The sequence below is a fragment of the Bos indicus genome, chromosome 11, assembly GCF_029378745.1.
Source record: "Bos indicus isolate NIAB-ARS_2022 breed Sahiwal x Tharparkar chromosome 11, NIAB-ARS_B.indTharparkar_mat_pri_1.0, whole genome shotgun sequence".
NCBI classification, from domain to species: Eukaryota; Metazoa; Chordata; class Mammalia; order Artiodactyla; family Bovidae; genus Bos; species Bos indicus.
In genome coordinates, this window is record NC_091770.1 from 43,795,531 (window position 1) to 43,823,390 (window position 27,860).

The following is a 27,860-nucleotide window of genomic DNA, read 5'->3' on the forward strand; positions in this document are numbered from 1 at the left end:
ACACTTCAAAATGATTTTTTAAAATTTTCAGTCAGCTCATAAAGTACCCACTGATTGAGATTTTTCACCTTTCCAATTTGCTTCAAACGCTGAACAACCACAGAAGTGCCAACATTGAGTTCTTTGGGAACTTCTCATAAGAGGATCAGCTTCAATAATCTTCATTGTCAACTTCCGATGGCCAGCCACTATGCTCCTTATCTTCAAGGCTCTTGTCTCCTTTGAAAACTTCTTGAACCACCGCTACAGTGTATGTTTGTTAGCAGTTCCTGGGCCAAATGTATCATTGATATTGCAAGTTGTCTCTGCTTCTTTAAGATCCATTTTGAACTCAAGTAAGAAAATCTCTCAAATTTGCTTTTTTGTCTAACATAATTTCCCTAATCTAAAATAAATGTAAAATAAACAGCAAGTAATAAGTAATAAGCAAGTAATAAGTCACTAGCAAAAAAACATAAAATGAGAAATGCACATTAAAATGATATATAACCACATTTATTTAAGAATGTAACCCAATATCAAACAGCAAATTTCAATAATGCAAAACCACAATTATTTTTGCACCAACCTAAATATCTATCACATGACTAGCATCGTTTCAGTGGGAAGTTATGAGCTGAATTTAAATGTCACCTAGTTAATGACTATCCATGGGCCTTAACAGAAATTTTATTAGTTTTCCAGGGAATGTAAAGGTAAAAGTGAAAAGGTGGATTTTTAAAAAAAGAAGAAAAAAAGGAAGCAAGAAACAAAGAGAAAGAAATTGTCTTGCATCCTGTAATATTTTAAATAATATTTTAAACACTGTTCAATATTAAACAAGATTATTTAAACAATCTTACTTTTGTTAAGATTAATAAATATGAAAAGACTATAGGGTAGAACATTTTAAAAAATTCTCAGCTTCCTGATTTTCCTAATGTGACATCATTAATGGTGACTGCTGTCGTATAAAATCCCCACTGACAGACATTGATGTCTGTCTGCACATCCATTAGCCTCTCATAAGCTCATGAGGATGACAGGGGACGAGATGGTTGGATGGCATCACTGATGCAATGGACATGAATTTGACCAAGCTCTGGGAGATGGTGAAAAACAGGAAAGTCTGGTGTGTAGCAGTCCATGGGGTTGCAAAGAGTTGGACAGGATTGAGTGACTGAACAACAAAAGTCATGAACAACAAAAGTTTTGTCTTTCCTTTACATGTTTCTGTTACTGTCTTGCTCTGACTCTTAGAGATCATTTACTACTTCTGAAATTATAAGTGCTTGATGTATGAATGATTCTTGTAAATAGCAGTGTCATAAGAGAAAGGACAAGAATTCTGATTTCAATCATTTGTACTTTCTTAGGACAGAACAAGATTTCCTACTCTTCAGCATGTGTTGATGACCTCACCTGCTCAAGACTGAGATAAGTCCAGGGATTTTTGTTAGTTTGGTGTTATCTTAATATGCTTCAGTCATGAGAGAGATTTTTATATTTTCCTTTTCTTGATGGCTTCTGGTGATCATCCATTACTAAACAGAGCACCTTACTGTTTGCCTCATCTGTTAGGATCTAGGCTTTGTCTCTGCCTTTCCTAAAGAAGGGCTTCTTAATCCTGACCGTACATTTTAATTACCTGCAGAGGTTAAAAAAATGGGCTCCACCCCTAGAGATTCTGATTCAGTTGGTTTGGAGCCCAGCTTGAAATTTTAAAATATTCTCCAGCTCTCTGCTCCTGCCCATTCGACAGATAGCCACAACTTCCGTGCTGTGTCAGCCTCATCCCTGAGACAAGATGGTGAAGGTCGAAATGAATGGATTCGGCCGCATCGGGCGCCTGGTCACCAGGGCTGCCTTTAATTCTGGCAATGTGGACATCATCACCATCAATGACCCCTTCATTGACCTTCACTACATGGTCTACATGTTCCAGTACGATTCCACCCACGGCAAGTTCCACAGCACAGTCAAGGCGGAAAATGGGAAGCTCGTCATCAATAGAAAGGCCATCACCATCTTCCAGTAGTGAGATCCTGCCAACATCAAGTGGGGTGATGCTGGTGCTGAGTACATGGTGGAGTCCACTGGGGTCTTCACTACCATGGAGAAGGCGGGGGCTCACTTGAAGGGTGGCGCCAAGAGGGTCATCATCTCTGCACCTTCTGCCAATGCCCCCATGTTTGTGATGGGCGTGAACCACGAGAAGTATAATAACATCCTCAAGATTGTCAGCAATGCCTCCTGCACCATCAACTGCTTGGCCCGCTTGGCTAAGGTCATCCATAACCACTTCGGCATCGTGGAGGGACTCATGACCACTGTCCATGCCATCACTGGCACCCAGAAGACTGTGGATGCCCTCCCTGGGAAGCTGTGGCATGATGGCCGAGGGGCTGCCCAGAACATCATCCCTGCTTCTGCTGGCACTGGCAAGGTCATTGGCAAGGTCATCCCTGAGCTCAATGGGAAGCTCACTGGCATGGCCTTCTGTGTCCCCACCCCCAATGTGTCAGTTGTGGATCTGACCTGCCGCCTGGAGAAACCTGCCAAGTATGATGAGATCAAGAAGGTGGTGAAGCAGGCGTCAGAGGGCCCCCCTCAAGGGCATTCTAGGCTACACTGAGGACCAGGTTGTCACCTGCAACTTCAGCAGCGACACTCACTCTTCTACCTTCGATGCTAGGGCTGGCATTGTCCTCAACGACCACTTTGTCAAGCTCATTTCCTGGTACCACAATGAATTTGACTACAGTAACAGGGTGGTGGACCTCATGGTCCACATGGCCTCCAAGGAGTAAGGTCCCCAGACCCCCAGCCCCAGCAGGAGCACGAGAGGAAGAGAGAGCTCCTCAGCTGCTGGGGAGACCTTGCCCCACCTTGATCCTCCATCACACTAAGAATCTCCCCACCTCCACACGGTTTCCATCCCCAAGGCCCTGAGGAAGGGGAGGGGCTTAGGGAGACCTGCCTTGTCCTGTACCATCAATAAAAGTACCCTATACCCCCCAAAATAAATAAATAATAAAATATTCTCCAGGTTAAGAGTTGAGTATAACATGCCTCTGATGTCTAGGAAAATTCTTTGTGAAGGCAGGTAGTGTCCAGGAAATGCCAGATAAATTGAACCACATTGGTAAATAGGCTACAGAGGCCAGATGATTTTGAGTGAGGACGTTTGGACCTATTTCACTGCAAGCATAGTGCAGTATCTTACCTACATCATTTGGGGGTAAAATCATAGGGGCCTGAAGGTCTCACCTTAGTTTCATTGTCCCCCTTTGGGTGCTGTGCCTTAATTTCCTCATCAGTAAAATGGAAATAACCAAAGTTTGAGGTCATATTTTTGTTTGAGGCAAAACCCAGAATCAGTAAAGGCTCGCCACAATGAGCTTTGTGTAAAATCATCAAATTGCAGTCATGCAAACACAGATGAGAGTTTGGGAAGTGGAAGCAGCAAAAATGTGTCTGGAGTCCTTGTTTAAGTTGATTGACAGGGCTCCACAATGATGTGGACTTGGAATCTCCTACTAAATCCTAGCATCATGACATTAGTGGTGCTGAAGAAATGCTACAGCCTCCACTGACTGAGAGTTAAAACTACCATTTCTCTTTTGCGTTAAAAAAAGGGGGGCTCTGAGGACTGTGTTAAGTCACTTCAGTCATATCTGACTCTTTGCAACTCTATGGACTATAGCCTGCCAGGCTCCTCTATTCATGGGATTCTCTAGGCAAGAATACTGGAGTGCGTTGCCATTTCTTTCTCCTGAGGATCTTCCCAAATCAGGTATTGAACCCTCATTTCTTTTTTTTTTTTAATTGGAGGCTAATTACTTTACAATATTGTATTGGTTTTGCCATACATTGACATGAATCCGCCATGGGTGTACATGTGTTCCCCATCCTGAACCCTCCTCCCTCCTCCCTCCCCATTCCATCCCTCTGGGTCATCCCAGGGCACCAGCCCCGGGCACCAGCCCCCGGCACCCTGTATCATGCATTGAACCTGGACTGGTGATTTATTTCACATATGATAATATACATGTTTCAATGCCATTCTCCCATATCGTCCCACCCTCTCCCTCTCCCACAGAGTCCAAAAGACTGTTCTATACATCTGTGTCTCTTTTGCTGTCTCGCATACAGGGTTATGGTTACCATCTTTCTAAATTCTATATATATGCGTTATTATACTGTATTGGTGTTTTTCTTTCTGGCTTACTTCACTCTGTATAATAGGTTCCAGTTTCATCCACCTCATTAGAACTGATTCAAATGTATTCTGTTTAATGGCTGAGTAATACTCCGTTGTGTATATGTACCACAGCTTTCTTATCCATTTATCTGCTGATGGACATCTAGGTTGCTTCCATGTCCTGGCTATTATAAACAGTGCTGTGATGAACATTGGGGTACACGTGTCTCTTTCAGTTCTGGTTTCCTTGGTGTGTATGCCCAGCAGTGGGATTTCTGGGTCATATGGCAGTTCTATTTCCAGTTTTTTAAGGAATCTCCACACTGTTCTCCATAGTGGCTGTACTAGTTTGCATTCCCACCAACAGTGTAAGTGGGTTCCCTTTTCTCCACACCCTCTCCAGCATTTATTGCTTGTAGACTTTTGGATTGCAGCCATTCTGACTGGCATGAGATGGTACCTCATTGTGGTTTTGATTTGCATTTCTCTGATGATGAGTGATGTTGAGCATCTTTCCATGTGTTTATTAGCCATCTGGATGTCTTCTTTGGAGAAATGTCTGTTTAGTTCTTTGGCCCATTTTTTGCTTGGGTCGTTTATTTTTCTGGAATTGAGCTGTAGGAGTTGCTTGTATATTTTTGAGATTAATTATTTGTAAGTTGCTTCATTTGCTATTATTTTCTCCCATTCTGAAGGCTGTCTTTTCACCTTGCTGATAGTTTCCTTTGTTGTGTAGAAGCTTTTAAGTTTAATTAGGTCCCATTTGTATATTTCTGCTTTTATTTCCAATATTTTGGGAGGTGGGTCATAGAGGATCCTGCTGTAATGTATGTTGGAGAGTGTTTTGCCTATGTTCTCCTCTAGGAGTTTTATAGTTTCTGGTCTCATGTTTAGATCTTTAATCCATTTTGAGTTTATCTTTGTGTATGGTGTTAGAAAGTGTTCTAGTTTCATTCTTACAAGTGGTTGACTAGTTTTCCCAGCACCACTTGTTAAAGAGATTGTCTTTGAACCATCATTTCTTTCGTCTCCTGCATTGGCAGGCGTGTTCTTTACCACTAGCACCACCGGGATGCCCATGGGACTGGACCTCTTCCATGAGTCAAGATGTCCTGCTGCTAACCAGGACACCAGTGTGCAGGATGGTGGAGCCCTGCTCTTACCAACAGCACCTTGGGAGCCTAGCATACTCTGCATGGAGGCCCAAGCTTTTGACACTCACATCAGCAAGAGTGCTTACAATAAGAGTTTAGTTCACAGCTCTGGGCCTGGACCCATGCATGAAGTAGTTACTTCAGATTCTGGTTTCCCAGGATGAACACTTTTCCTCTTCTACTTCCCCACCCCTGCCTATAATTGGAGCCACAGGCCATGTCTGTGCGTATGGACTCCCTCCTGCTTCTGCTCCTACCTGGCTCATCCTATGGCTCTCAACCCCAGATTGTGTTCCTGTCTAACTCAGCCTTAATGCCAGTCCAGCAGTCCCATAATCAGGGGAGTAGCTTCATAAGATAGCCACTGAGTATCTGCCATGGTCTAGGATAGGGACTTAATAGCCCCTCCTCACATTCAGTCTAAAGTCTTAAATTGTACAGAATGCCAGATGGCACTAGTGGTAAAGAACCTGCCTGCCATTGCAGGAGACATAAGAGACACAGGTTCAATCCCTGGATTGGGAAGATCCGCTGGAGGAGGGCGTGACAACCCACTCCAGTATTCTTGCCTGGAGAATCCCATGGACAGAGGAGCCTGATCAGCTACAGTCCATGGGGTCACAAAGAGTTGGACACATCTGAAGTAACTAACCACGCATGCACAGACATGGAAAATAGAAGATTCCCTCTTTTATGATAGTTGTGCTATTAATGATGTACTGAACCCTCTCATCTTGGGATAAATCTCCCCAATATGTTTGGTTTCTCATCATAGTCTGTAGTTTCTCTCTCCTCATCTCAGGTTATGGAGGATCAAGCCATGCATTGCTTGCTTGCTTGCTAAGTCGCTTCAGTCATGTCTGACTCCTTGCGACCCTATGGACTGTAACCTACCAGGCTCCTCTGTCCATGGGATTCTCCAGGCAAGAATACTGGAGTGGGTTGCCATGCCCTCCTCTAGGAGATCTTCCTGACCCAGGGATTGAACCTGTACCTGTTATGTCTCCTGCATTGTAGGTGGATTCTTAACTGCTGAGCCACAGAGGAAGCCCCAAGCCATGCATAGTGTCTTGGTAGACAGGCAATCAAGGACAACTTATTTTACTTATGGGAAAAAGGGGGACAGAGAGTTTTGATGAAGTATAACTGTGACAAGTGAATGGGATCTGAAATAAGAACTCTTCTTTCTATCAAAATGGTGGTGTGGGGGTAAAAGGGTGGTGATCAATGTGAACAATGATGGTGGTCAAGTGTACCACTTGAGAAACTTGGATTGCAGGGACAAACAAATCTTCATTTAATGACATCTCAGCTTTCTCACTTATAAAACATGAAAACAAGAGTACTTAACATGTCAGGATGCTGTAAGGGTTAGGAAAAATATATGTGAAAAGAACTGTGGCAGGGTTTGGCTTTGGTAAGTAAGCAAGACAGTAAGTTCAAACAGGTGCAAGCTTTGAAGAGTCCCTTTCCAAGGCTTAACCATACAGTCCAGAGATCTCTTGAGATAGCTTCTGGGAGCATCAGTTCCTATCTGGCCCTGGAGCAGTCACTCCAAACCCCTTCCCTCAGGTTGGTCTCTATGGAAGCATGCTCTTTGGAGAGTGACCCCTAAGACCCCCAAGAGGGCTCTCTGGCCATATATGCCCAGTTGCACAACCAGAGGCAGGGGCTGCCCTGGATGCTGCCCTAGGGGCTGCCCTCATCCCTTTATATCTATGATTCCTGAAACTAATTGTGCTGTAGAAGTTCAACAGTATCTTCTTCCTTATAACAAAATGAGGTTATCCTAAGCAGAGCATTTAGCTCAATGCCTGGTGTGTACTAAGCATTCAACAAAGGTTTTATTTTTGTTGTTTTTTAGTTGCTAAGTTGTGTCTGACTCTTTGCGACCCCATGGACTGTAGTTCACAAGGCTCCTCTTTCCATGGGACTTCCCAGGCAAGAATATTGGAGTGGGTTGCCTCTTCTTTCTCCAGGGGATCTTCCCCACCCAGGGACTGAATCCGCATCTCCTGCATTGGCCAGTGGATTCTTTACTGCTGAGCCACCAGGAAATAGTTTTAAATCCTAAGCTAGGTTTATGGGTCAAAGGGCTTCCAGATTCCAGAGTCCTTCCTCTAGATTAGGAAGCAAGTGAATATGCTCTGGGTTAGGGCCAATTCATGGAAAGTCTATGCCACCATTATGAATGATATTTATTTATTCATGTATTTATTTATACATTTAGTACACATTTACTGAGCATCACTTATGTGTGTTGCCCTTGTTCAGCACATAATTTTCTGATCTCTGGTGCTTATGAATGGCAGTTGCACACAGAGTGTTTTATCAGGAAAACCCACCTCTGAACATCACTTTCCCATTTGCCTGCTGATAAAGCTAGCAAGTTAGAAAGAGCTCTGATCATGGCACCTTTCAAGCCAAGGTATGAAATCTAGAGTTAGTCATCTGTGTGTTTTACAGATAAGAAACTGAAGCCTGAGAGGCCTGAGGCCCCAAGTTTGGAACAGTACTTCAGAGGCCATCTGAGGCTAGAATCTGATTCCCTGATTAGTTTAGGAAACAAGGGCCCTTTCCAGCAGACCGGTTGCCTCTGTACAAGGGTGAGATAATTGGTCTTTACATTGTCATTTACACATAGGTGTTCTTTTCTTTCTGAAGAGGTGCCCTTCAAGGTTAAATGAAGTAGCATTTGAATGTCTAGAACAGTGCTTTTTAACTCTGACTGTATTAGATCATCTGAAAAGCATTTTTAAAACACTGATTTTGGAGCTCTAACACAGACCAACTAAATAAACATTTGTAGGAGCAGGGGTCTGGGGGCCTCATATTGGTTTTTAAAGCTCTCCAGGTGCTTCTAATTAAAAAGCTCCACAGTCTAATATCCAGTCACTCTTATACACAGTCAGTGGTCTAGAGATCAGTGCTTCTGAAATTCTAATGCACATTTGAATTATCTGGGATCTTGTTAAAACTCAGATTCTGATTCAGTAGGTCAAATGGGGCTACAAAGTTCCCATTTGCAACAAACTCTCAGTTCATGTTAATAATGCCAGTCCCCAGATCACACTTGAAATCATATCCCCAGAAGGTGCTCTGGATTCTGGTCATCCACTGGTCACCAGTTTGTCCAGCCAGAGGCCTGGAAATTGCCTCTTTACTTCACGCACTCATCTGTACCCTATCAGCTCTTGGTCACTAGTTCTTGTCAATGCCAGCCCACTGTTCTCTGTAGCTTGTCAACTTAAAGGCACAATGTGAGAGTTGCAAGTTTTATCTTCAGTAAAAGGAGGACTGCAGCCAGGAGACAGCACCTCACATAGCTCTGAGAAACTGCTCCAAAGAGGCAGAGGGGGAAAGGTCAGTATATATGATTTTTTTGTGAACAGGGAATATGTCAATGAAACACATTATTTTTCCAGAAGGTTTCTATTAGTCTTGTGAAGCCTTCTCTAGTCCTGAGGAACAGTGTCACCATGAAGGATTTTAGTGTTCTAGATAGGAGGAGATGCAAGAACTGGGCTCATAAAAATCAGCTCCTGAGAATATCTAACTATCTGAAAACCTTTCCTGTCAGTTTTCCTGGGGCACAGATTGCCTCATTTCTGCTCCTCACCCTGAACTCCTTCAGGGGATGTTGAAAGTCAGCAGCAACAAATGACTTAATCCTTGTAGAGGCAAATGGCAAGCACTCATGTATGTGTGTTTGTGTGTGTGTGCTTAGTCAGTCATGTCTAACTCTTTGTGACCCCCAAAGACTGTAGTCCACCAGGCTCCTCTGTCCATGGGATTATCCAGGCAAAAATACTGGAGTAGGTTGCCATTTTCTTCTCCAGGGGATCTTCCCAACCCAGGAATTGAACCTGCATCTCCTGAGTCTTCTGCATTGGTAGGTGGATTCTTTAGCACTAGTGCCACCTGGGAAGCTCAAGCACCCGTGGCAAGTGCCAATCTGTAGTTGACAAGTTCTTAATTCTTTCTTGGTAGACTGGTCACCATTCTCTTTCACATTCATCTACCGTCACTCCCCATCCTGGCTGTGTTCTCTGATAGACCACCTTCTGATGGGAGTTTTCCATTCCTTCTTAGCTCTGTGTATGCCTTTTTTACTCTGTAGAAAGCTCTTCCAGTACTTGACCTATCTTGTAAGAGACCACAGAAACCCTGGGACTCTATCTGCACTAGACACATATTACAATTGTCCAAGAACAACATGCCCTACTGGTTCTTTTCTAAGTTCCTAGAGCCCAGCTTAGCACTTATCAGGCTCTTAAATAAAACAGTCCTTGAATTTAAGAAAGAAAATCCCAAATTTGAATGAGCAAAACCAAACAAAGATATCAAATACTCTCCTCATCAAAATGAATTCTTTCGAGATTATGCATTAGGGTTTAAACGTCATCATTGCGGGGGAGGGGGGGGAAGTAGCGTAATTAGGGGCTCAGGTATGTCCCTGGTGGTTCAGTGATTCAGATTCTGGGCTTCCACGGCCGGGGGCACAGGTTGGATATCAAAGGGAACTGAGATCAGAAAAAGGAACCCTCCCTCCCACCCGCAAAAAAAAAAAAAAAAAAAAAGCTCAAAGCAAGCGAGAGGACAGGAAGGAGAGGATGGGATGCTGCAAGCAGCTTGGAGGTCAGCTTTTAAATCTGGGCTGGTCCCAGCAACGGCGCCCCTCATAGCTCAGTTGGTAAAGAATCTGCCTGCAATGCAGGAGACTCCGGTTGGATTCCTATGTCAGGAAGATCCCCTGGGGAAGGGATAGGTTACCCACTCCAGGATTCTGGCCTGGAGAGTTCCATGGACTGTACAGTTCATGGGGTCGCAAAGAGTCGGACACGACTGAGTGACCTTCACATTCTTTTTCTTTCCTCCCAGCAGGGGAAAAGGGAAGAACTCTGGGGCAGGGTGGGGACAGCCCACGGAGAACCTTTCAGGGCCCTGGGGACTGTTAGAAGTGCGCGCAGTAGGCAAGAGTTTCGAAGCTTGAACTAACTTGCTGCGGGGGGAGGCGCCGCGAGCCGCAGCCATTTAGGTTTCAGGTCTTTCCAGCGCCCTTACGGGTAGCTGGTTTGGGGAAGGGGAGGGGAAGGGAGGGCAGGTCCAGAGCAAAGTGGGTGGAGTGGAGGGGGCAGACTGAAGGAAATGAGACAACCTTTTCCTCCCACAGAATCGTGGTCCTCCTGCGTCTGCTGGGGTTACCACCGCCGCCCGTGATCGCCCAGGCCGGGACCCCGTGCCCACAGGTCTCCACTGGGGTTTCTTTCCGAATCGCCAGTGCCAGCCCAAACCTTGGCCACAGCTTTGTTGCGTCCTCCTCTTAGTGATCGGCTCCTGGTCCCCGGCTCCGCCCCCAGCACCCGGAGCCAGGACCCCGGAAGTGCGCGTTGGCTGCTCGGGCGAAGGTAAGCTTTGCGGTTGAGCGCGCTCAGGGTGTAGGGGCGCCTGGCATCCCCAGAGGGCCGTGGCGTGCCCTGAACACCCCTGCTTCGGAAACACGTAGAGCACTTCTGACCTGAGAGGGCTGCTTTGTTCCTGACCCCCTGCCCAGGTGTTGTAGCCTGGGTACCCCCAAGGAACTTTGCTTACGGGAGCTTGTTTTCTCTCTCTTCTCACTTTGCTGGTGCTTCCTACCCCGCATCCCTGCTTCTTTTTCTGGATCCAAGAACTCTCCGCTCCTTGCCTATGCAGCCTGGCTTCGGAGAGCGAGTTCTTGCCTAATCTCTGCGCCTCTCTCCTCCGCCTCCGGGACCAGGGGCTTAGTTCCCAGGCGGCGACAGTGACTGGCTTTGACCTCGGACCTGCCAGATGCAGCCCTGTCCGAAATTTCCTTGGCTCTAGTTGATATGGTTTTGTTGTTCAGTGGCTCAGTCTTGTCCGACTCTTTGCGACCCCGGGGACTGCAGCACGCCAGGCTTCCCTGTCCCTGACCTTCACCATCTCCCAGAGCTCAAACTCATGTCCACTAAGTCAGTGATGCCATCCGACCATCTCGTTCTCTGTTGTCCCCTTCTCCTCCTGCCTTCAATGTTTCCCAGCATCAGGGTCTTTTCCAATGAGTTGGTTCTTCCCATTAGGTGGCCAAAGTATTGGAGCTTCAGCCTCAGTTCTTCCAATGAATATTCTGGGTTGATTTCCTTTAGGATTGACTGGTTTGATCTCCTTGCAGTGCAAAAGAGCCTTCTCCAACATCACAGTTCAAAAACATAATTTCTTCCATGCTCAGCCTTCTTTATGGTCCAACTCTCACATTCATACATGACTACTGGAAAAACCATAGCTTTATTTTATGAATGTTTTAAGCCAGCCTTTTCACTCTCCTCTGTCACCCTCATCAAGAGGCTCTTTAGTTCCTCTTCGCTTTCTGCCATAAGGGAGGTGTCATCTGCATATCTGACATTTACCAAACTCCTTTCCAGGAACTCAGTCTGCTGCATGCTTTTGGTGGCCCCTGAAATCAAGGTGGATGGGGGGGGGGGTGAAAAGGTAGTTGGTGGTCCCAAAATCCTTAGAGGGGATGCTCTGCTCACGGAGAGAAGTGTAGTCAGCTTCTTGCAGTTCTGACTGGGTTTCCCAAGGATTAGGGTGTGGGGGTGGGGATGAGCACTGAATATGGGATTCACTGAATATGTGAGGGTGGAGGTAAGGAGGCTGATTTGGAAGGAGAGGGGAGGAAACCATTTTGTGTTAGCTTGCCATTTTGCTCTTATTAACTATCTGAGTTCTCACATCAAGCCTCTGAGTAGGGACTCCTATCCCTATTTTACAAAAGGGCAAAGTGAGATGCACAGAGGGTGAGTAATGCTGCCAAGGCTATGCAGATGGGAAGGGATCCAGTCAGGATTTGGGAATCAGCAGGTTTGTACCAAGCATCCCCACATCCTGCCCTAGAAAGAGTTCCTCTATCCAGTTTGAGCAGAATACCAACACCTATCCCTGGGTCATACTACATGGGACCAGGCTTTTTACTTTTTGAGCAAATACATCTTGATTCTATTCAAATCCAAATGATTTATTTAGTACCTACTATCCTCACAATTCAGTGGAAAGCACTGAAGTTTCAACTTGAAACCTCACTCTTGTATCTTCTGCCTGTCATCCAGTCTGTCATCAAATATGTAATTCTTCCCCAGAAGAATGACTTGAGTCTCTCTCCCCAAAAGACTGTTCGGCTTGTTGCCTAACCTAAACCCTAGAGTGGGACCACTAGCATTTAAATCCTGCATGGGGCCTTTCTGCAGTTTTCTGTGTCTGAAAAGTAGGGATGGGAGGATTTAAAACAGAGACTGTCAACCAGGGTTTCGGTTTTGTCTCCCAAATGGTATCTGGCAATGTCTGGACACATTTTTGGCTCTTAACATGGAAGTGTTAGTGTCCTTCCATCCCCAGATGACAGAAGAGACGAGAATCTGCACGTGTTTTACGAGCACCGAGGTAGATCCTGTGCATATTAAAATTTGAGATTCACTGTCTCACAGAATAAAATCTAACCTCAGACATTGGCCTACATGCCTGTTCACATTGGCCTCAATTTACCTTCCCAAATTCATCTCATGACACTTCCTGTATGCACTTTCTATTCCACCCAACTTCCTATTCTTTTGGTATTCTAGGTCTTGACTTTTTGGAACATCCATCTTTCTCCATGGCTGGCAAATTCCTCATTATTCTTTGGGACCAGATCTCAAGTCCTGTGGTGGGTGAAGCAAAATTCAGCCCCTACAGGTGGTTTGGTTTTATCCCTCCCTGCTACCCCATCCCCGGCCATCATCTCCCATTTTTTCTTTTAATGTATCTCTCTTGTAGAGTTTACTGTGCTTTATAGGGATCTCTTGTTCATCCCCTGACTGGTCTACCTGGAACCTAGCACAGTTCTGTCCTCATGCTGGTGGTTAAACTTGCAAGTTTTTGAATCAGGCTGCCTGCATTCAAATTCTAGTTCTGCCACTTTGTGACCTTCAGACATTGACTCAGTCTCTCAAAACCTTATTAACAAGAAGAAATAGCCTGCCTTCTCTGCAGATGAGTGTTATTAACTAGTGGGATAATAATTGTTCATATTAGCACTGAGTGCCAGGACAGGGTTCAATTTTAGCATTTTATATTTTTACTAATTTAATTTTTATGAGGACCCTATTAAGTTAGTACTGCTGCTGCTACTGCTGCTAAGTCGCTTCAGTTGTGTCCGACTCTGTGCGACCCCATAGACGGCAACCCACCAGGCTCCCCCGTCCCTGGGATTCTCCAGGCAAGAATACTGGAGTGGGTTGCCATTTCCTTCTCCAATGCATGAAAGTGAAAAGTGAAAGTGAAGTCACTCAGTCGTGTCCAACTAGTATTATCCTATTTTCCAGGCAAAGAAATGGTGTCCCGGAAAGCCAAGCAGTTTGCCCAAAGTCGCACAGCTAATGTAGGCCAGGATTCACCAGACATCTGGACTGTAAAACACATTCTGGTAAAGGGCTTAAACCACATATAGTACATGCTATATAAACATGAGCTGGATTTGTTGTGTACGTTGATAACAGCCAAAGTCTATTGGGTTTTTCAACTGCTCCACCTTGTGATCTAAGACTGTGCCTTTCTTCTTACAATTCCTGTTCCTTTCCTCTCCATCTTGCCCCTAACCCAGTCTCAGAGGGACAAGACATTGGGGTCAGTCTCCTGTCACAGTTCTAGGTCAGCACCAATGAACTTGATGCTAAATGGAGCCTTTTGTGAGCCAGGGCAGGGTCAGAACAGCATTCACTCTTTGAGTATGGGCCCATGGAATCAGCACACTTGCTGGAGGTGAGAGGTGCCGAGGACGAGTTAGGAGCTACCTGACTCCAGCTTCTAAGCATTTTGTGTTTTGCATTGTGTATAGCACATCAGTATTGTGTTAAATCAGTGAATGTGGGATGAATGGATGAATGGCGCTAGGTGGATCTCCTGCCTATACTTGGTGATTCAGAGTATGCTTTTTCTCCAAGTGTTATATAGTAAAGATAAAACTTGTTAAGATAATTGAATGACTTGCACAGAGTTTTTGAGAACCACATTTGGAACCTGTCACTGACCACTTATATGAGTTATGTGTGACCCTGGATACTAGGTTACAGCTGATCACTTTGTTAACTTGAGATCCTTTTCCCTGAATGTAGCCCTGCCTTGAAAGCTGAAAGCTGTACCCCTCCCTTGCTGGTCCACTGGCCACTTGCTGTATAGGCCAGACTGTCTTACACAAATACCTGCACATTTGTGCACTCTGGCTTCTTTCACAGGTGACGCAGACAGTTGTGGTCTCCCTGAGTTTGCTTGTTTTGGCAGGTTGTCCCTCAGACTTTAGTGGAGTGAGGTTGCCTGGTATGTGCAAGGCTTTGAGGTTTTGTTAGGAGGTCACAGAAATACTCTAGTAAGGCTGCTTTTGAGGATGGAGCAGGGTGAGAACTTCCCTGTCCATCGATGTGTTACAGACCACTCAGATTCCTTGTAGCACTTCAGACCGGACTCTTACTGCCTTTGGTGGTAATGCCTCTGGCATTATCCCCTTTCCTGGGTCACCAGATGACTGATCTGAAAAACATTTCCCTCAAGGGCTAATGACTGGAGTAAAAGGCTCAAGATTTTGGGAGCATCACTTGTATTTTCACTGAGGCATTTATCTAGAAGATTAACTAGCCCAGGAGGGGAATGTCAGGCCCAGCACTATGTTTCCAGGCCTCTGATGTCAAGCTTGGCTGCCGTCTTAGGTAGTACCTCTTAACCTCTTCTACCTCTCAAGTAGGAGCTTGCTGGGTTTGTGGGGACTGGTAATCATGAGCGTGACAGGTAGAAAGCTGTATGTACCTGGTACATAGCTAAAGAAGGGCCTGACAGATGCACAGGTATGTGGTGACTGGAGGACAAGAGATGGGTCTGGGAGATGGCTCTGACTTTCCAGCAGTCCAGGAATCTGTTTCTGTATGTTGGGAGATAGTGGAGTGGGCTCAGGTAAGCTGAGCTCTTTGAATGGTGGCTCTCCCTTCTGTTTATGGGAGTGGAACCAGAGTCCAGGGGGAGGGACAGTGTGTCCAGTAAGCAAAGAAACCAGAGTCACAAGGTTGTGCTCAGTGGTTGTAGGTTTGTTTCTTTGTTTGTTTGTTTTTTCCTTCAAAGCCCTGGCTAATAAACTGTGCAGATGCCTCTTCCTGAGTCTGGACTTTTGAACATTACCTTTAGAGAAGCCAAAAGTCTGTCTGAATTGAAAAGTAATTGCTAAGTTTCTCTGGACTTAGGGAGGAAGAAAGCAAGAGAGAGAGAGACAAGAGAAAGAGCTAGGGCACTCTCTATCAGGTCTGTTTTTTATAAAATCCAGCATGTGACCTAGCAGATCACTGTCATGGCTGATACATTTGCTGGGAATCATGTTCACAGTTGCAGTCCTTTTCTTTGATCCAAAAATGTTTTGTCAAAACACACCTCAGGGGCTAGGTGCATATGTTTGCTGATTGGACAACTGATATAAGTGCTTCTATAGGTCATTCCCAGATTTCACTAGTTTATTTACCACTTAGTGACACGCCTTTCCCCACAGCATGTAAGAGATACTTCAGATCAGATCAGATCAGTCGCTCAGTCATGTCCCACTCTTTGTGACCCCATGAATCCCAGCACGCCAGGCCTCCCTGTCCATCACCAACTCCCAGAGTTCACTGAGACTCATGTCCATCGAGTCAGTGATGCCATCCAGCCATCTCATCCTCTGTCATCCCCTTCTCCTCCTGCCCCCAATCCCTCCCAGCATCAGAGTCTTTTCCAGTGATTCAACTCTTCGCATGAGGTGGCCAAAGTACTGGAGCTTCAGCTTTAGCATCATTCCTTCCAAAGAAATCCCAGGGCTGATCTCCTTCAGAACAGACTGGTTGGATCTTCTCGCAGTCCAAGGGACTCTCAAGAGTCTTCTCCAACACCACAGTTCAAAAGCATCAATTCTTCGGCAATCAGCCTTCTTCACAGTCCAACTCTCACATCCATACATGACCACAGAAAAAACCATAGCCTTGACTAGACGAACCTTTGTTGGCAAAGTAATGTCTCTTCTTTTCAATATGCTATCTAGGTTGGTCATAACTTTCCTTCCAAGGAGTAAGCGTCTTTTAATTTCATGGCTGCAGTCACCATCTGTAGTGATTTTGGAGCCCCCCAAAATAAAGTCTGACACTGTTTCCACTGTTTCCCCATCTATTTCCCATGAAGTGATGGGACCGGATGCCATGATCTTCGTTTTCTGAATGTTGAACTTTAAGCCAACTTTTTCATTCTCCACTTTCACTTTCATCAAGAGGCTTTTGAGTTCCTCTTCACTTTCTGCCATAAGGGTGGTGTCCTCTGCATATCTGAAGTCATTGATATTTCTCCCAGCAATCTTGATTCCAGCTTGTGCTTCTTCCAGCCCAGCATTTCCCATGATGTACTCTGCATATAAGTTAAACAAGCAGGGTGACAATATACTGCCTTGACGTACTCCTTTTCCTATTTGGAACCAGTCTGTTGTTGCATGTCCAGTTCTAACTGTTGCTTCCTGACCTGCATACAAATTTCTCAAGAGGCAGATCAGGTGGTCTGGTATTCCCATCTCTTTCAGAATTTTCCACAGTTTATTGTGATGCACACAGTCAAAGGCTTTGGCATAGTCAATAAAGCAGAAATAGATGTTTTTCTGGAACTTTCTTGCTTTTTCCATGAGCCAGCGGATGTTGGCAATTTGATCTCTGGTTCCTCTGCCTTTTCTAAAACCAGCTTGAACATCAGGAAGTTCACCGTTCACATATTGCTGAAGCCTGGCTTGGAGAATTTTGAGCATTACTTTACTAGCGTGTGAGATGAGTGCAATGGTGCAGTAGTTTGAGCATTCTTTGGCATTGCCTTTCTTTGGGATTGGAATGAAAACTGATCTTTTCCAGTCCTGTGGCCACTGCTGAGTTTTCCAAATTTGCTGGCATATTGAGTACAGCACTTTCACAGCATCATCTTTCAGGATTTGAAATAGTTCAACTGGAATTCCATCACCTCCACTAGCTTTACTCATAGTGATGCTTTCTAAGGCCCACTTGACTTCACATTCCAGGATGTCTGGCTCTAGGTGAGTGATCACACCATTGTGATTATCTGGGTCGTGAAGATCTTTTTTGTACAGTTCTTCTGTGTATTCTTGCCATCTCTTCTTAATATCTTCTGCTTCTGTTAGGTCCATACTATTTCTGTCCTTTATTGAGCCCATCTTTGCATGAAATGTTCCTTTGGTATCTCTAATTTTCTTGAAGATATCTCTAGTCTTTCCCATTCTATTGTTTTCCTCTGCATTGATCGCTGAAGAAGGCTTTCTTATCTCTTCTTGCTATTCTTTGGAACTCTGCATTCAGATGCTTATATCTTTCCTTTTCTCCTTTGCTTTTCGCTTCTCTTCTTTTCACAGCTATTTGTAAGGCCTCCCCAGACAGCCATTTTGCTTTTTTGCATTTCTTTTCCATGGGAATGGTCTTGATCCCTGTCTCCTGTACAATGTCACGGACCTCATTCCATAGTTCATCAGGCACTCTATCTATCCGATCTAGGCCCTTACATCTATTTCTCACTTCCACTGTATAATCATAAGGGATTTGATTTAGGTCATACCTGAATGGTCTAGTGGTTTTCCCTACTTTCTTCAATTTAAGTCTGAATTTGGCAATAAGGAGTTCATGGTCTGAGCCACAGTCAGCTCCTGGTCTTGTTTTTGCTGACTGTATAGAGCTTCTCCATCTTTGGCTGCAAAGAATATAATCAATCTGATTTCGGTGTTGACCATCTGGTGATGTCCATATATAGAGTCTTCTCTTGTGTTGCTGGAAAAGGGTGTTTGTTATGACCAGTGCATTTTCTTGGCAAAACTCTATTAGTCTTTGCCCTGCTTCATTCCGTATTCCAAGGCCAAATTTGCCTGTCACTCCAGGTGCCTCCCGACCTCCTACTTTTGCATTCCAGTCCCCTATAATGAAAAGGACATCTTTTTTGGGTGGTAGTTCTAAAAGGTCTTGTAGGTCTTCATAGAACCGTTCAACTTCAGCTTCTTCAGCGTTACTGGTTGGGGCATAGACTTGGATTACTGTGATATTGAATTGTTTGCCCTGGAAACGAACAGAGATCATTCTGTCGTTTTTGAGATTGCATCCAAATACTGCATTTTGGACTCTTTTGTTGACCATGATGGCTACTCCATTTCTTCTGACGGATTCCTGCCCGCAGTAGTAGATATAATGGTCATCTGAGTTAAATTCACCCATTCCAGTCCATTTGAGTTCCCTGACTCCTAGAATGTCGACATTCACTCTTGCCATCTCTTGTTTGACCACTTCCAATTTGCCTTGATTCATGGACCTGACATTCCAGGTTCCTATGCAATATTGCTCTTTACAGCATCGGACCTTGCTTCTATCACCAGTCACATCCACAGCTGGGTGTTGTTTTTGCTTTGGCTCCATCCCTTCATTCTTTCTGGAGTTATTTCTCCACTGATCTCCAGTAACATATTGGGCACCTACTGACCTGGGGAGTTTCTCTTTCAGTATCCTATCATTTTGCCTTTTCGTACTGTTCATGGGGTTCTCAAGGCAAGAATCCTGAAGTGGTTTGCCATTCCCTTCTCCAGTGGACCACATTTTGTCAGATCTCTCCACCATGACCCGCCCATCTTGGGTTGCCCCACAGGCATGGCTTAGTTTCATTGAGTAAGACAAGGCTGTTGTCCTAGTGTGATTAGATTGACTAGTTTTCTGTGAGTATGGTTTCAGTGTGTTTGCTCTCTGATGCCCTCTTGCAACACCTACCGTCTTACTTGGGTTTCTCTTACCTTTGTGTGGGGTATCTCTTCACGGCTGCTCCAGCAAAGTGCAGCCGATGCTACCTACCTTGGACGAGGGGTATCTCCTAACTGCTGCCCCTTCTGACCTTGAACGTGAAATAGCTCCTCTAGGCCCTCCTGCACCGGCGCAGCCACCACTCCTGCCTCTTGAGAAATCGAGGGTTTTAATGTCCGCCGCTCCAAATCTTTGTTGTGATGAGACAGAACCAAGGAGCATACACTCGCCTGACAAACCCATGTGCTGGGGCTCAAACCCAGCCAAAACCCATAGTACCATCACAGAAAGAATTCAGTGAGAGACAAAGTGATAAGTAAGAAGTGGATTTATTTGGAATCAGAGAGAAGTACACTCCACAGATAGAGTGCGGGCCATTGCAGAGGGCGAGTGATACTCACTAAGAGATACTTAGTGAGTGATAAACAATAAACGAATGCACTAGCATGAAAGTCACATCTTCAACCTCAGTATGTTCATGCCCTGAATGGGGAGATAGACAGGAAAACCAGCACAGCACATGGAGTAGTTCTGCAACAGAGAAAATACAGATGCAGAGGAAGACTCAGTCTAGCCAGGGGTCAGGGAATGGAGGCCAAGGGAAAGGAAGTCTCTTTGTGGAACATTCTTCCTCCATGGAAAGTGGTCCCATAGGCGGTTCCTAGTGGTCAGTTGCAGTACAAGCACCTGGGAGTTGGTGCCAGAACCCGTGTTAAAGGGTTTATATCCCTTCATTGTGTTGATCCTGTAACTATCCTCTGAGGCCAATATTAGAGGAGGAATCAGAATCCCACCCTTAGCTAAAAGGCAGATCTGGCATTGGATCCAGGCCCCTGGACTCTGAGCCCTTCACCATTGCTCCAGACAGTGTCAGGATGGTCATATTATCATCAAAGCCAATTCGAAAACCTAATTTTCAAAAAAGAAAGTACAGGTGTGTGGGTTCTTGTTGTCTGGGTGGGAGTAGCCCTTTCCTCTACGTTCTTCCCCCTTTCCCTCTCCCTTGCCTGATATCTGAGGCCTTGACTTGTGAGAACCTAGAAGCAGTTAGACGCTCTTTGCTCTGGGGATCAGTGCCTCTTTTTTCTACCTCTTACCTCCACTTTCATCACCTAGGCATCTTGCACTTTTTTCTCCAAGGTGAGAGGAGGTGGAAATGCTGCTCCGTAGACAAGTAACCATAGAGTTTTGAATAAAAGAAAGCTTTCTTTAAAAAAAAAAAAAAAAAATCCTGTTTAAGCCTTTCCACTTTGCCCTGTTCCCTCCTGCCTGTGTCACTTGGATGGTTAATAGTAGGAGGAAAATGACTTCAGGGGGCCTTGTTTCTACACAGGGACCCTTGATCAAAAGGGCTGCCAAAACTTGCCTTGCCCTAAGGACCTACACAAATCACAAATAAGGCTGACTTGTCTTTTTGCTTGCTCATATTGGCAAGACAGGCCACAGCAGCCCATGATAAAGGGCTGTAAGGGCCTCTTGTTGGAAGACACAGGCACTGTTTTCCTTAAGTGCCTATCCTGTGTTCCACTAGGCTGAGCAACCTTTGATGTTAGTTTCCTTCCCTGCTGGAGTACACTTTGAGGACCTCATGAAAATACGGAAAACAATGACTTGGACATATTAGAGTCTGGAAAAGACACTCATGAAAGTGAAGAGCGTGCCTGTAGATAGCCGTGTATGCTCACAGAGATAGCTTGGTGGCCTTGGTTTGTCTGCTTAGCTCAAACTGTCAGTGTTTGGGTTTCCCAGGTGGCTCAGTGGTAAAGAACCTGCCTGCCAACTCGAGTTCAGTCCCGTGGGTTGGGAAGATTCCCTGGAGAAGGAAGTGGCAACCTACTCCAGTATTCTTGCCTGAAGAATCCCATGGACAGAGGAATCTGACAGGCTACAGTCCACAGGGTCACAAGAGTTGGACCCAACTGAGCACACATGCTGCACGCCAGCGTTTACAGACACCCTCACGTCCCAGACATCGTTCCAGGCCCTGGGGTTGTAGACATGAACAAGCTGTTCTTCCTGCCCACCAGGCTTCTTTGCCCATGGAATTTTCCAGGCAAGAATACTGGAGTGGAGTGCCATTTCTTACTCCAGGGGATTTTCTCAACCCAGGAATTGAAACTGTGTCTCTTGCATCTCCTGCACTGGCAGCTGGATTCTTTACCACTAGCACCATGTGGGAAGCCCCAATGTAGCATTACATTATTACATTACTATCCTGTATTGTAGTAGCATGACTACTTACTGTCTTGTAGTATTACTATGCTATGCATCTCTCTCATTAAAGTAAATCTCTGAAAGCAAGACATGTGTGCTTGTGCATGCTGAATTGCTAAGTCATGTCTGACTCTTTACATCCCTATGGAATGCAGCCCACCAGGCTCCTCTGTCCATGGGATTTCCCAGGCAAGAATACTAGAGTGGGTTTCCATTTCCTTCTTCAGGGGATCTTCCCAACCCAGGGATCAGACCTGCATCTTCTGCGTTGGCAGGCAAATTCTTTACCACTGCACCACTGAGGAAGCCTGAAACATGTCTTACTGATTCCTAAATCACTAGAGCCCACCCTGAGTCCTTGCATTTTGGTAGGTGTTCAATCAATGACTGCTGCAACCACTCAAAAATTCAGTGCTAGAGGTAATCACTAGCACTTTGGGCATCCAGAGGAGGACCAGCTAAACTCAACTTGGACAGCAGCTGGGTCCAAGAGCATCTAAGAGGCTGAAGGGGAGGCGTCTAGGCTTACAGAAGGGCATCACTGGCAGAGGAATCAGAGCGAAATACAGCATGACTAAATGAGCAGGCATGGTGTGCTCTAGGAACAAAAGAGAGATAGGTGTGGCTGGAGGGAGGGAGGCAGGTCTCTAAATGGGCGAAGTGGCACACCAGGAAAGCCTTGTTACAGAATTGGAATTGTATTCTGAAGACACTGGGGAACTACTGTAGGATTTCACACAGGAGAGACTAGATCAGAGTTTCATTGTAAAAACAGACCCCTCAGTCAGTAGATATTGGAAAGGAATAAGACACGTGGCAGGAAGACCAGGTAGGGCACCACTGCAGTTTAGAGAGTAGAAAAGGCCCAGGGTTTGGAGTCAGACAGACCTCAGTCTACATACCAGTCTCAAATCTTTGTGTAACTTAGGCTATTATTAAGTGCCTCTGAGCTTCTGTTTTTCTCATCTGAAAACAGGGATGGATGATCCTCTCCATCAAGGATAGATGGCTCTCAAGACTATGGATGATGAAGTATGTAAAGTGTCTGCTACAGTAATCGATCAACATTTGGCATGTGAAAATGGTGGTGAATATTAGTTTTTAATATTATTGTTATTAATCCAGGTGGAAAATAAAATGAGTTTCTAAGACCCTAGTAATAGGAGCGGAGAATTGGGCTCAACTCAGGACGTATTTTGGCAATAAAGTTGACACAATTTGGTGACTCATCCATGCTGTGGAGTTTGAGGGTGGGGGCAAGCGTCTAGGATGACTGGGATTTTAACTTGAGCAGCAAGAGTAAGGACAGTGGGGCCATTCATTAGGAGAGTTACAGAGGAGGAGCATTTGCAGAAAAAGATGATGAGCTCAATTTCAGACAAACTGAACTTGAAGCATTTTAGGGAGAGTTAAGGACTTCCCAGGTGGCTCAGTGGCAAAGAATTCACCTATCAATGCAGGTCACAGAGTACTGGGCTGGGCTCCATCTGTTATACACCAGCTTCCTGGTAGTTGTGTTTTTTGCATGTGTTGTGCATAGTCGCTCAGTCGTGTCTGACTCTTTGTGATCCCAGAGACTTGGCTACCAGACGCCTCTTTCCATTGAATTTTCCAGGCAAAAACTGGAGTGGGTTGCCATTTCCTCCTCCAGGGGATCTTCCTGACTCAGAGATTGAACATGCATCTCTCATGACTTCTGTATTAGCCGGTGGATTCTTTACCACTGAGCCACCTGGCCAGCCTCTATTTTGCATATGATAGCTACTCTCTCAATTTGTCCTACGCTTTCCTTCCCCTACTGTGATCACCAGACCATTCTCTATGTCTGTGTCTCCATTCAGTTCAGTCCAGTCGCTCAGTCATGTCCGAATCTTCGGGACCCCCATAGACCACAGCACGCCAGCCCTCCCTGTCCATCACCAACTCCCAGAGTTTACTCAAACTCATCTCCATGGAGTCAGTGATGCCATCCAACCATCTCATCCTCTGTCATCCCCTTCTCCTCCTGCCTTCAATCTTTCCCAGCATCAGGGTCTTTCCTAATGAGTCAGCTCTTCACATCAGGTGGCCAAAGTATTGGAGTTTCAGCTTCAATATCAATCCTTCCAATGAATACTCAGGACTCATATCCTTTAGGATGGATCTCCTTGCTGTCCAAGGGACTTTCAAGAGTCTTCTCCAACACCACAGTTCAAAAGCATCAATTCTTAAGTGTTCAGCTCTCTTTATAGTCCAACTCTCACATCCCTACATGACTACTGGAAAAACCAAAGCCTTGACTAGACGGACCTTTGTTGGCAGAGTAATGTCTCTGCTTTTTAATATACTGTCTAGGTTGGTCATAACTTTCCTTCCAAGGAGTAAGCGTCTTTTAATTTCATGGCTGCAGTCACCATCTGCAGTGATTTTGGAGCCCAGAAAAATAAAGTGTGACACTGTTTCTACTGTTTCCCCATCTATTTCCCATGAAGTGATGGAACCAGATGCCATGATCTTCATTTTCTGAATGTTGAGCTTTAAGCCAACTTTTTCACTCTTCTCTTTCACTTTCATCAAGATGCTCTTTAGTTCTTCTTCACTTTCTGCCATAAGATATGCATAAATCTGCATATCTGAGGTTATTGATACTTCTCCTGGCAATCTTGATTCCAGCTTGTGCTTCATCCAGCCCAGCATTTCTCATGATGTATTCTGCATATAAATTAAATAAACAGGGTGACAATATACAGCCTTGACATACTCCTTTTCCTATTTGGAACTAGTCTGTTGTTCCATGTCCAGTTCTAACTGTTGCTTCCTGACATGCATACAGATTTCTCAAGAGGCAGGTCAGGTGATCTAATATTCCCATCTCTTTCAGAATTTTCCACACTTTGTTGTGACCACACAGGCAAAGGCTTTGACATAGTCAATAAAGCAGAAATAGATGTTTTTCTGGAACTCTCTTGCTTTTTCCATGATCCAGCGGATGTTGGCAATTGATCTCTGGTTCCTCTGCCTTTTCTAAAACCAGCTAGAACATCTGGAATTTCACGGTTCATGTATTGCTGAAACCTGGCTTGGAGAATTTTGAGCATTACTTTACTAATGAGTGAGATGAGTGCAATTGTGTGGTAGTTTGAGCATTCTTTGGCATTGCCTTTCTTTGGGATTGGAATGAAAACTGACTTTTTCCAGTCCTTTGGCCACTGATGAGTTTTCCAAATTTGTTGGCATATTGAGTACAGCACTTTCACAGCATCATCTTTTAGGATTTGAAATAGCTCAACTGGAATTCCATCACCTCCACTAGCTTTGTTCATAGTGATGCTTTCTAAGGCCCACTTGACTTCACATTCCAGGATGTCTGGCTCTAGGTCAGTGATCACACCATCGTGATTATCTGGGTCATGAAGATCTTTTTTGTACAGTTCTTCTGTGTATTCTTGCCACCTCTTCTTAATATCTTCTGCTTCTGTTAGGTCATTACCATTTCTGTCCTTTATCGAGCCCATCTTTGCATGAAATGTTCCCTTGGTATCTCTAATTTTCTCAAAGAGATCGTTAGTCTTTCCCATTCAGCAGTGGCCACAGGACTGGAAAAGGTCAGTTTTCATTCCAATTCCAAAGAAAGGCAATGCCAAAGAATGCTCAAACTACTGCACCATTGCACTCATCTCACACGCTAGTAAAGTAATGCTCAAAATTCTCCAAGCCAGGCTTCAGCAATACGTGAACCAGGAACTTCCAGATGTTCAAGCTGGTTTTAGAAAAGGCAGAGGAACCAGAGATCAAATTGCCAACATCTGCTGGATCATGGCAAAAGCAAGAGAGTTCCAGAAAAACATCTATTTCTGCTTTATTGACTATGCCAAAGCCTTTGACTGTGTGCATCACAATAAACTGTGGAAAATTCTGAAAGAGATGGGAATACCAGACCACCTGATCTGCCTCTTGAGAAATTTGTATGCAGGTCAGAAAGCAACAGTTAGAACTGGACATGGGACAACAGACTGGTTCCAAATAGGAAAAGGAGTACATCAAGGCTGTATATTTTCACCCTGTTTATTTAACTTATATGCAGAGTACATCATGAGAAATGCTGGACTGGAAGAAACACAAGCTGGAATCAAGATTGCCGGGAGAAATATCAATAACCTCAGATATGCAGATAACACCACCCTTATGGCAGAAAGTAAAGAGGAACTCAAAAGCCTCTTGATGAAAGTGAAAGTGGAGAGTGAAAAAGTTGGCTTAAAGCTCAACATTCAGAAAACGAAGATCATGGCATCCGGTCCCATCACTTCATGGGAAATAGATGGGGAAACAGTATCAGACTTTATTTTTCTGGGCTCCAAAATCACTGCAGATGGTGACTGCAGCCATGAAATTAAAAGATGCTTACTCCTTGGAAGGAAAGTTATGACCAACCTAGACAGTATATTGAAAAGCAGAGACATTACTTTGCCAACAAAGGTTCGTCTAGTCAAGGCTATGGTTTTTCCTGTGGTCATATATGGATGTGAGAGTTGGACTGTGAAGAAGGCTGAGCACTGAAGAATTGATGCTTTTGAACTGTGGTGTTGGAGAAGACTCTTGAGAGTCTCTTGGACTGCAAGGAGATCCAGCCAGTCCATTCTGAAGGAGATCAGCCCTGGGATTTCTTTGGAAGGAATGATGCTAAAGCTGAAACTCCAGTACTTTGGCCACTTCATGCGAAGAGTTGACTCACTGGAAAGGACTCTGATGCTGGGAGGGATTGGGGGCAGGAGGAGAAGGGGACGACAGCGGATGAGATGGCTGGATGGCATCACTGACTCAATGGATGTGAGTCTCAGTGAACTCCGGGAGTTGGTGATGGACAGGGAGGCCTGGAGTGCTGTGATTCATGGGGCCGCAAAGAGTCGGATATGACTGAGCGACTGATCTGATTCTTTTGTTTTCCTGTATTTCTTTTCACTGATCACTGGGGAAGGCTTTCTTATTTCTCCTTGATATTCTTTGGAACTCTGCATTCAATGAGTGTATCTTTCCTTTTCTCCTTTGCTTTTCATTTGTCTTCTTTTCACAGCTATTTGTAAGGCCTCCTCAGACAGCCATTTTGCTTTTTTGCATTTCTTTTTCTTGGGGATGGTCTTGCTCCCTGTCTTCTGTACAATGTCATGAACCTCCATCCATAGTTCATCAGGCACTCTGTCTATCAGATCTAGTCCCTTAAATCTATTTCTCACTTCCACTGTATAATCATAAGGGGTTTGATTTACATCATACCTGAATGGTCTAGTGATTTTCCCTACTTTCTTCAATTTAAGTCTGAATTTTCCAATACGGAGTTCATGACCTGAGCCAGTCAGCTCCCAGTCTTGTTTTTGCTGACTGTATGGAGCTTCTCCATCTTTGGCTGCAAAGAATATAATCAATCTGAATTTTGTGTTGGCCATCTAGTGATGTCCATGTGTAGAGTCTTCTCATGCGTTGTTGGAAGAAGGTGTTTGCTAGGACCAGTGCATTCTCTTGGCATAACTCTATTAGTGTTTGCCCTGCTTCATTCTGTACGCCAAGGCCAAATTTACCTGTTACTCCAGGTGTTTCTTGATTTCCTACTTTTGCATTCCAGTCCCCTATAATGTAAAGGACATCTTTTTTGCGTGTTTGTTCTGAAAGGTCTTGTAGGTCTTCATAGAACCGTTCAATTTCAGCTTCTTCAGCATTACTGGTCGGGGCATAGGCTTGGATTATTGTGATATTGGATGGTTTGCCTTGGAAATGAACAGAGATCATTCTGTCGTTTTTAAGATTGCATCCAAGTACTGCATTTTGGACTCTTTTGTTGGCCATGATGGCTACTCCATTTCTTCTGAGGGATTCCTGCCCGCAGTAGTAGATATAATTGTCATCTGAGTTAAATTCACCCATTCCAGTCCATTTTAGTTCACTGATTCCTAAAATGTTGACGTTCACTCTTGCCATCTCCTGTTTGACCACTTCCAGTTTGCCTTGATTCATGGACCTGACATTCCAGGTTCCTATGCAATATTGCTCTTTACAGCATCAGACCTTACTTCTATCACCAGTCACATCCACAACTGGGTGTTGTTTTTGCTTTGGCTCCATCTCTTCATTCTTTCTGGAGTTATTTCTCCACTGATCTCCAGTAGCATATTGGGCACCTACTGACCTGGGGAGTTCATCTTTCAGTGTCATATCTTTTTGCCTTTTCATACTGTTTATGGGTTTCTCAAGGCAAGAATACTGAAGTGGCTTGCCATTCCCTTCTCCAGTGGACCGCATTTTGTCAGAACTCTCCACCAAGACCTGTCCATCTTGGGTGGCCCTATAAGGCATGGCTTAGTTTCATTGAGTTAGACAAGGCTGTGGTCCATGTGATTAGATTGGTTAGTTTTCTGTGATTGTGTCTCCATTACTTGTCTGTAAATAGGTTCTTCAGTACTATTTTTCTAGATTTGTGTA

At 44.7% G+C, this 27,860-nt stretch overlaps 1 protein-coding gene and 1 pseudogene across 1 annotated transcript in view; both read left to right on the forward strand.

The window, feature by feature from the left end:
* Positions 1-1,762: 1,762 nt before the first annotated feature.
* LOC109565746 (glyceraldehyde-3-phosphate dehydrogenase pseudogene) lies at positions 1,763-2,832 on the forward strand (annotated as a pseudogene).
* Positions 2,833-5,255: 2,423 nt separating this feature from the next.
* EVA1A (eva-1 homolog A, regulator of programmed cell death) overlaps positions 5,256-27,860 on the forward strand; it is a 91,907-nt gene continuing 69,302 nt past the window's right edge. Inside the window, exons 1-4 of the mRNA XM_070799822.1 lie at positions 5,256-5,487; positions 7,804-7,943; positions 9,877-9,975; positions 10,511-10,745. Of these exons, the coding sequence (XP_070655923.1) occupies positions 5,256-5,487; positions 7,804-7,943; positions 9,877-9,975; positions 10,511-10,745 (706 nt within the window). The remainder of the gene's footprint in view (positions 5,488-7,803; positions 7,944-9,876; positions 9,976-10,510; positions 10,746-27,860) is intronic.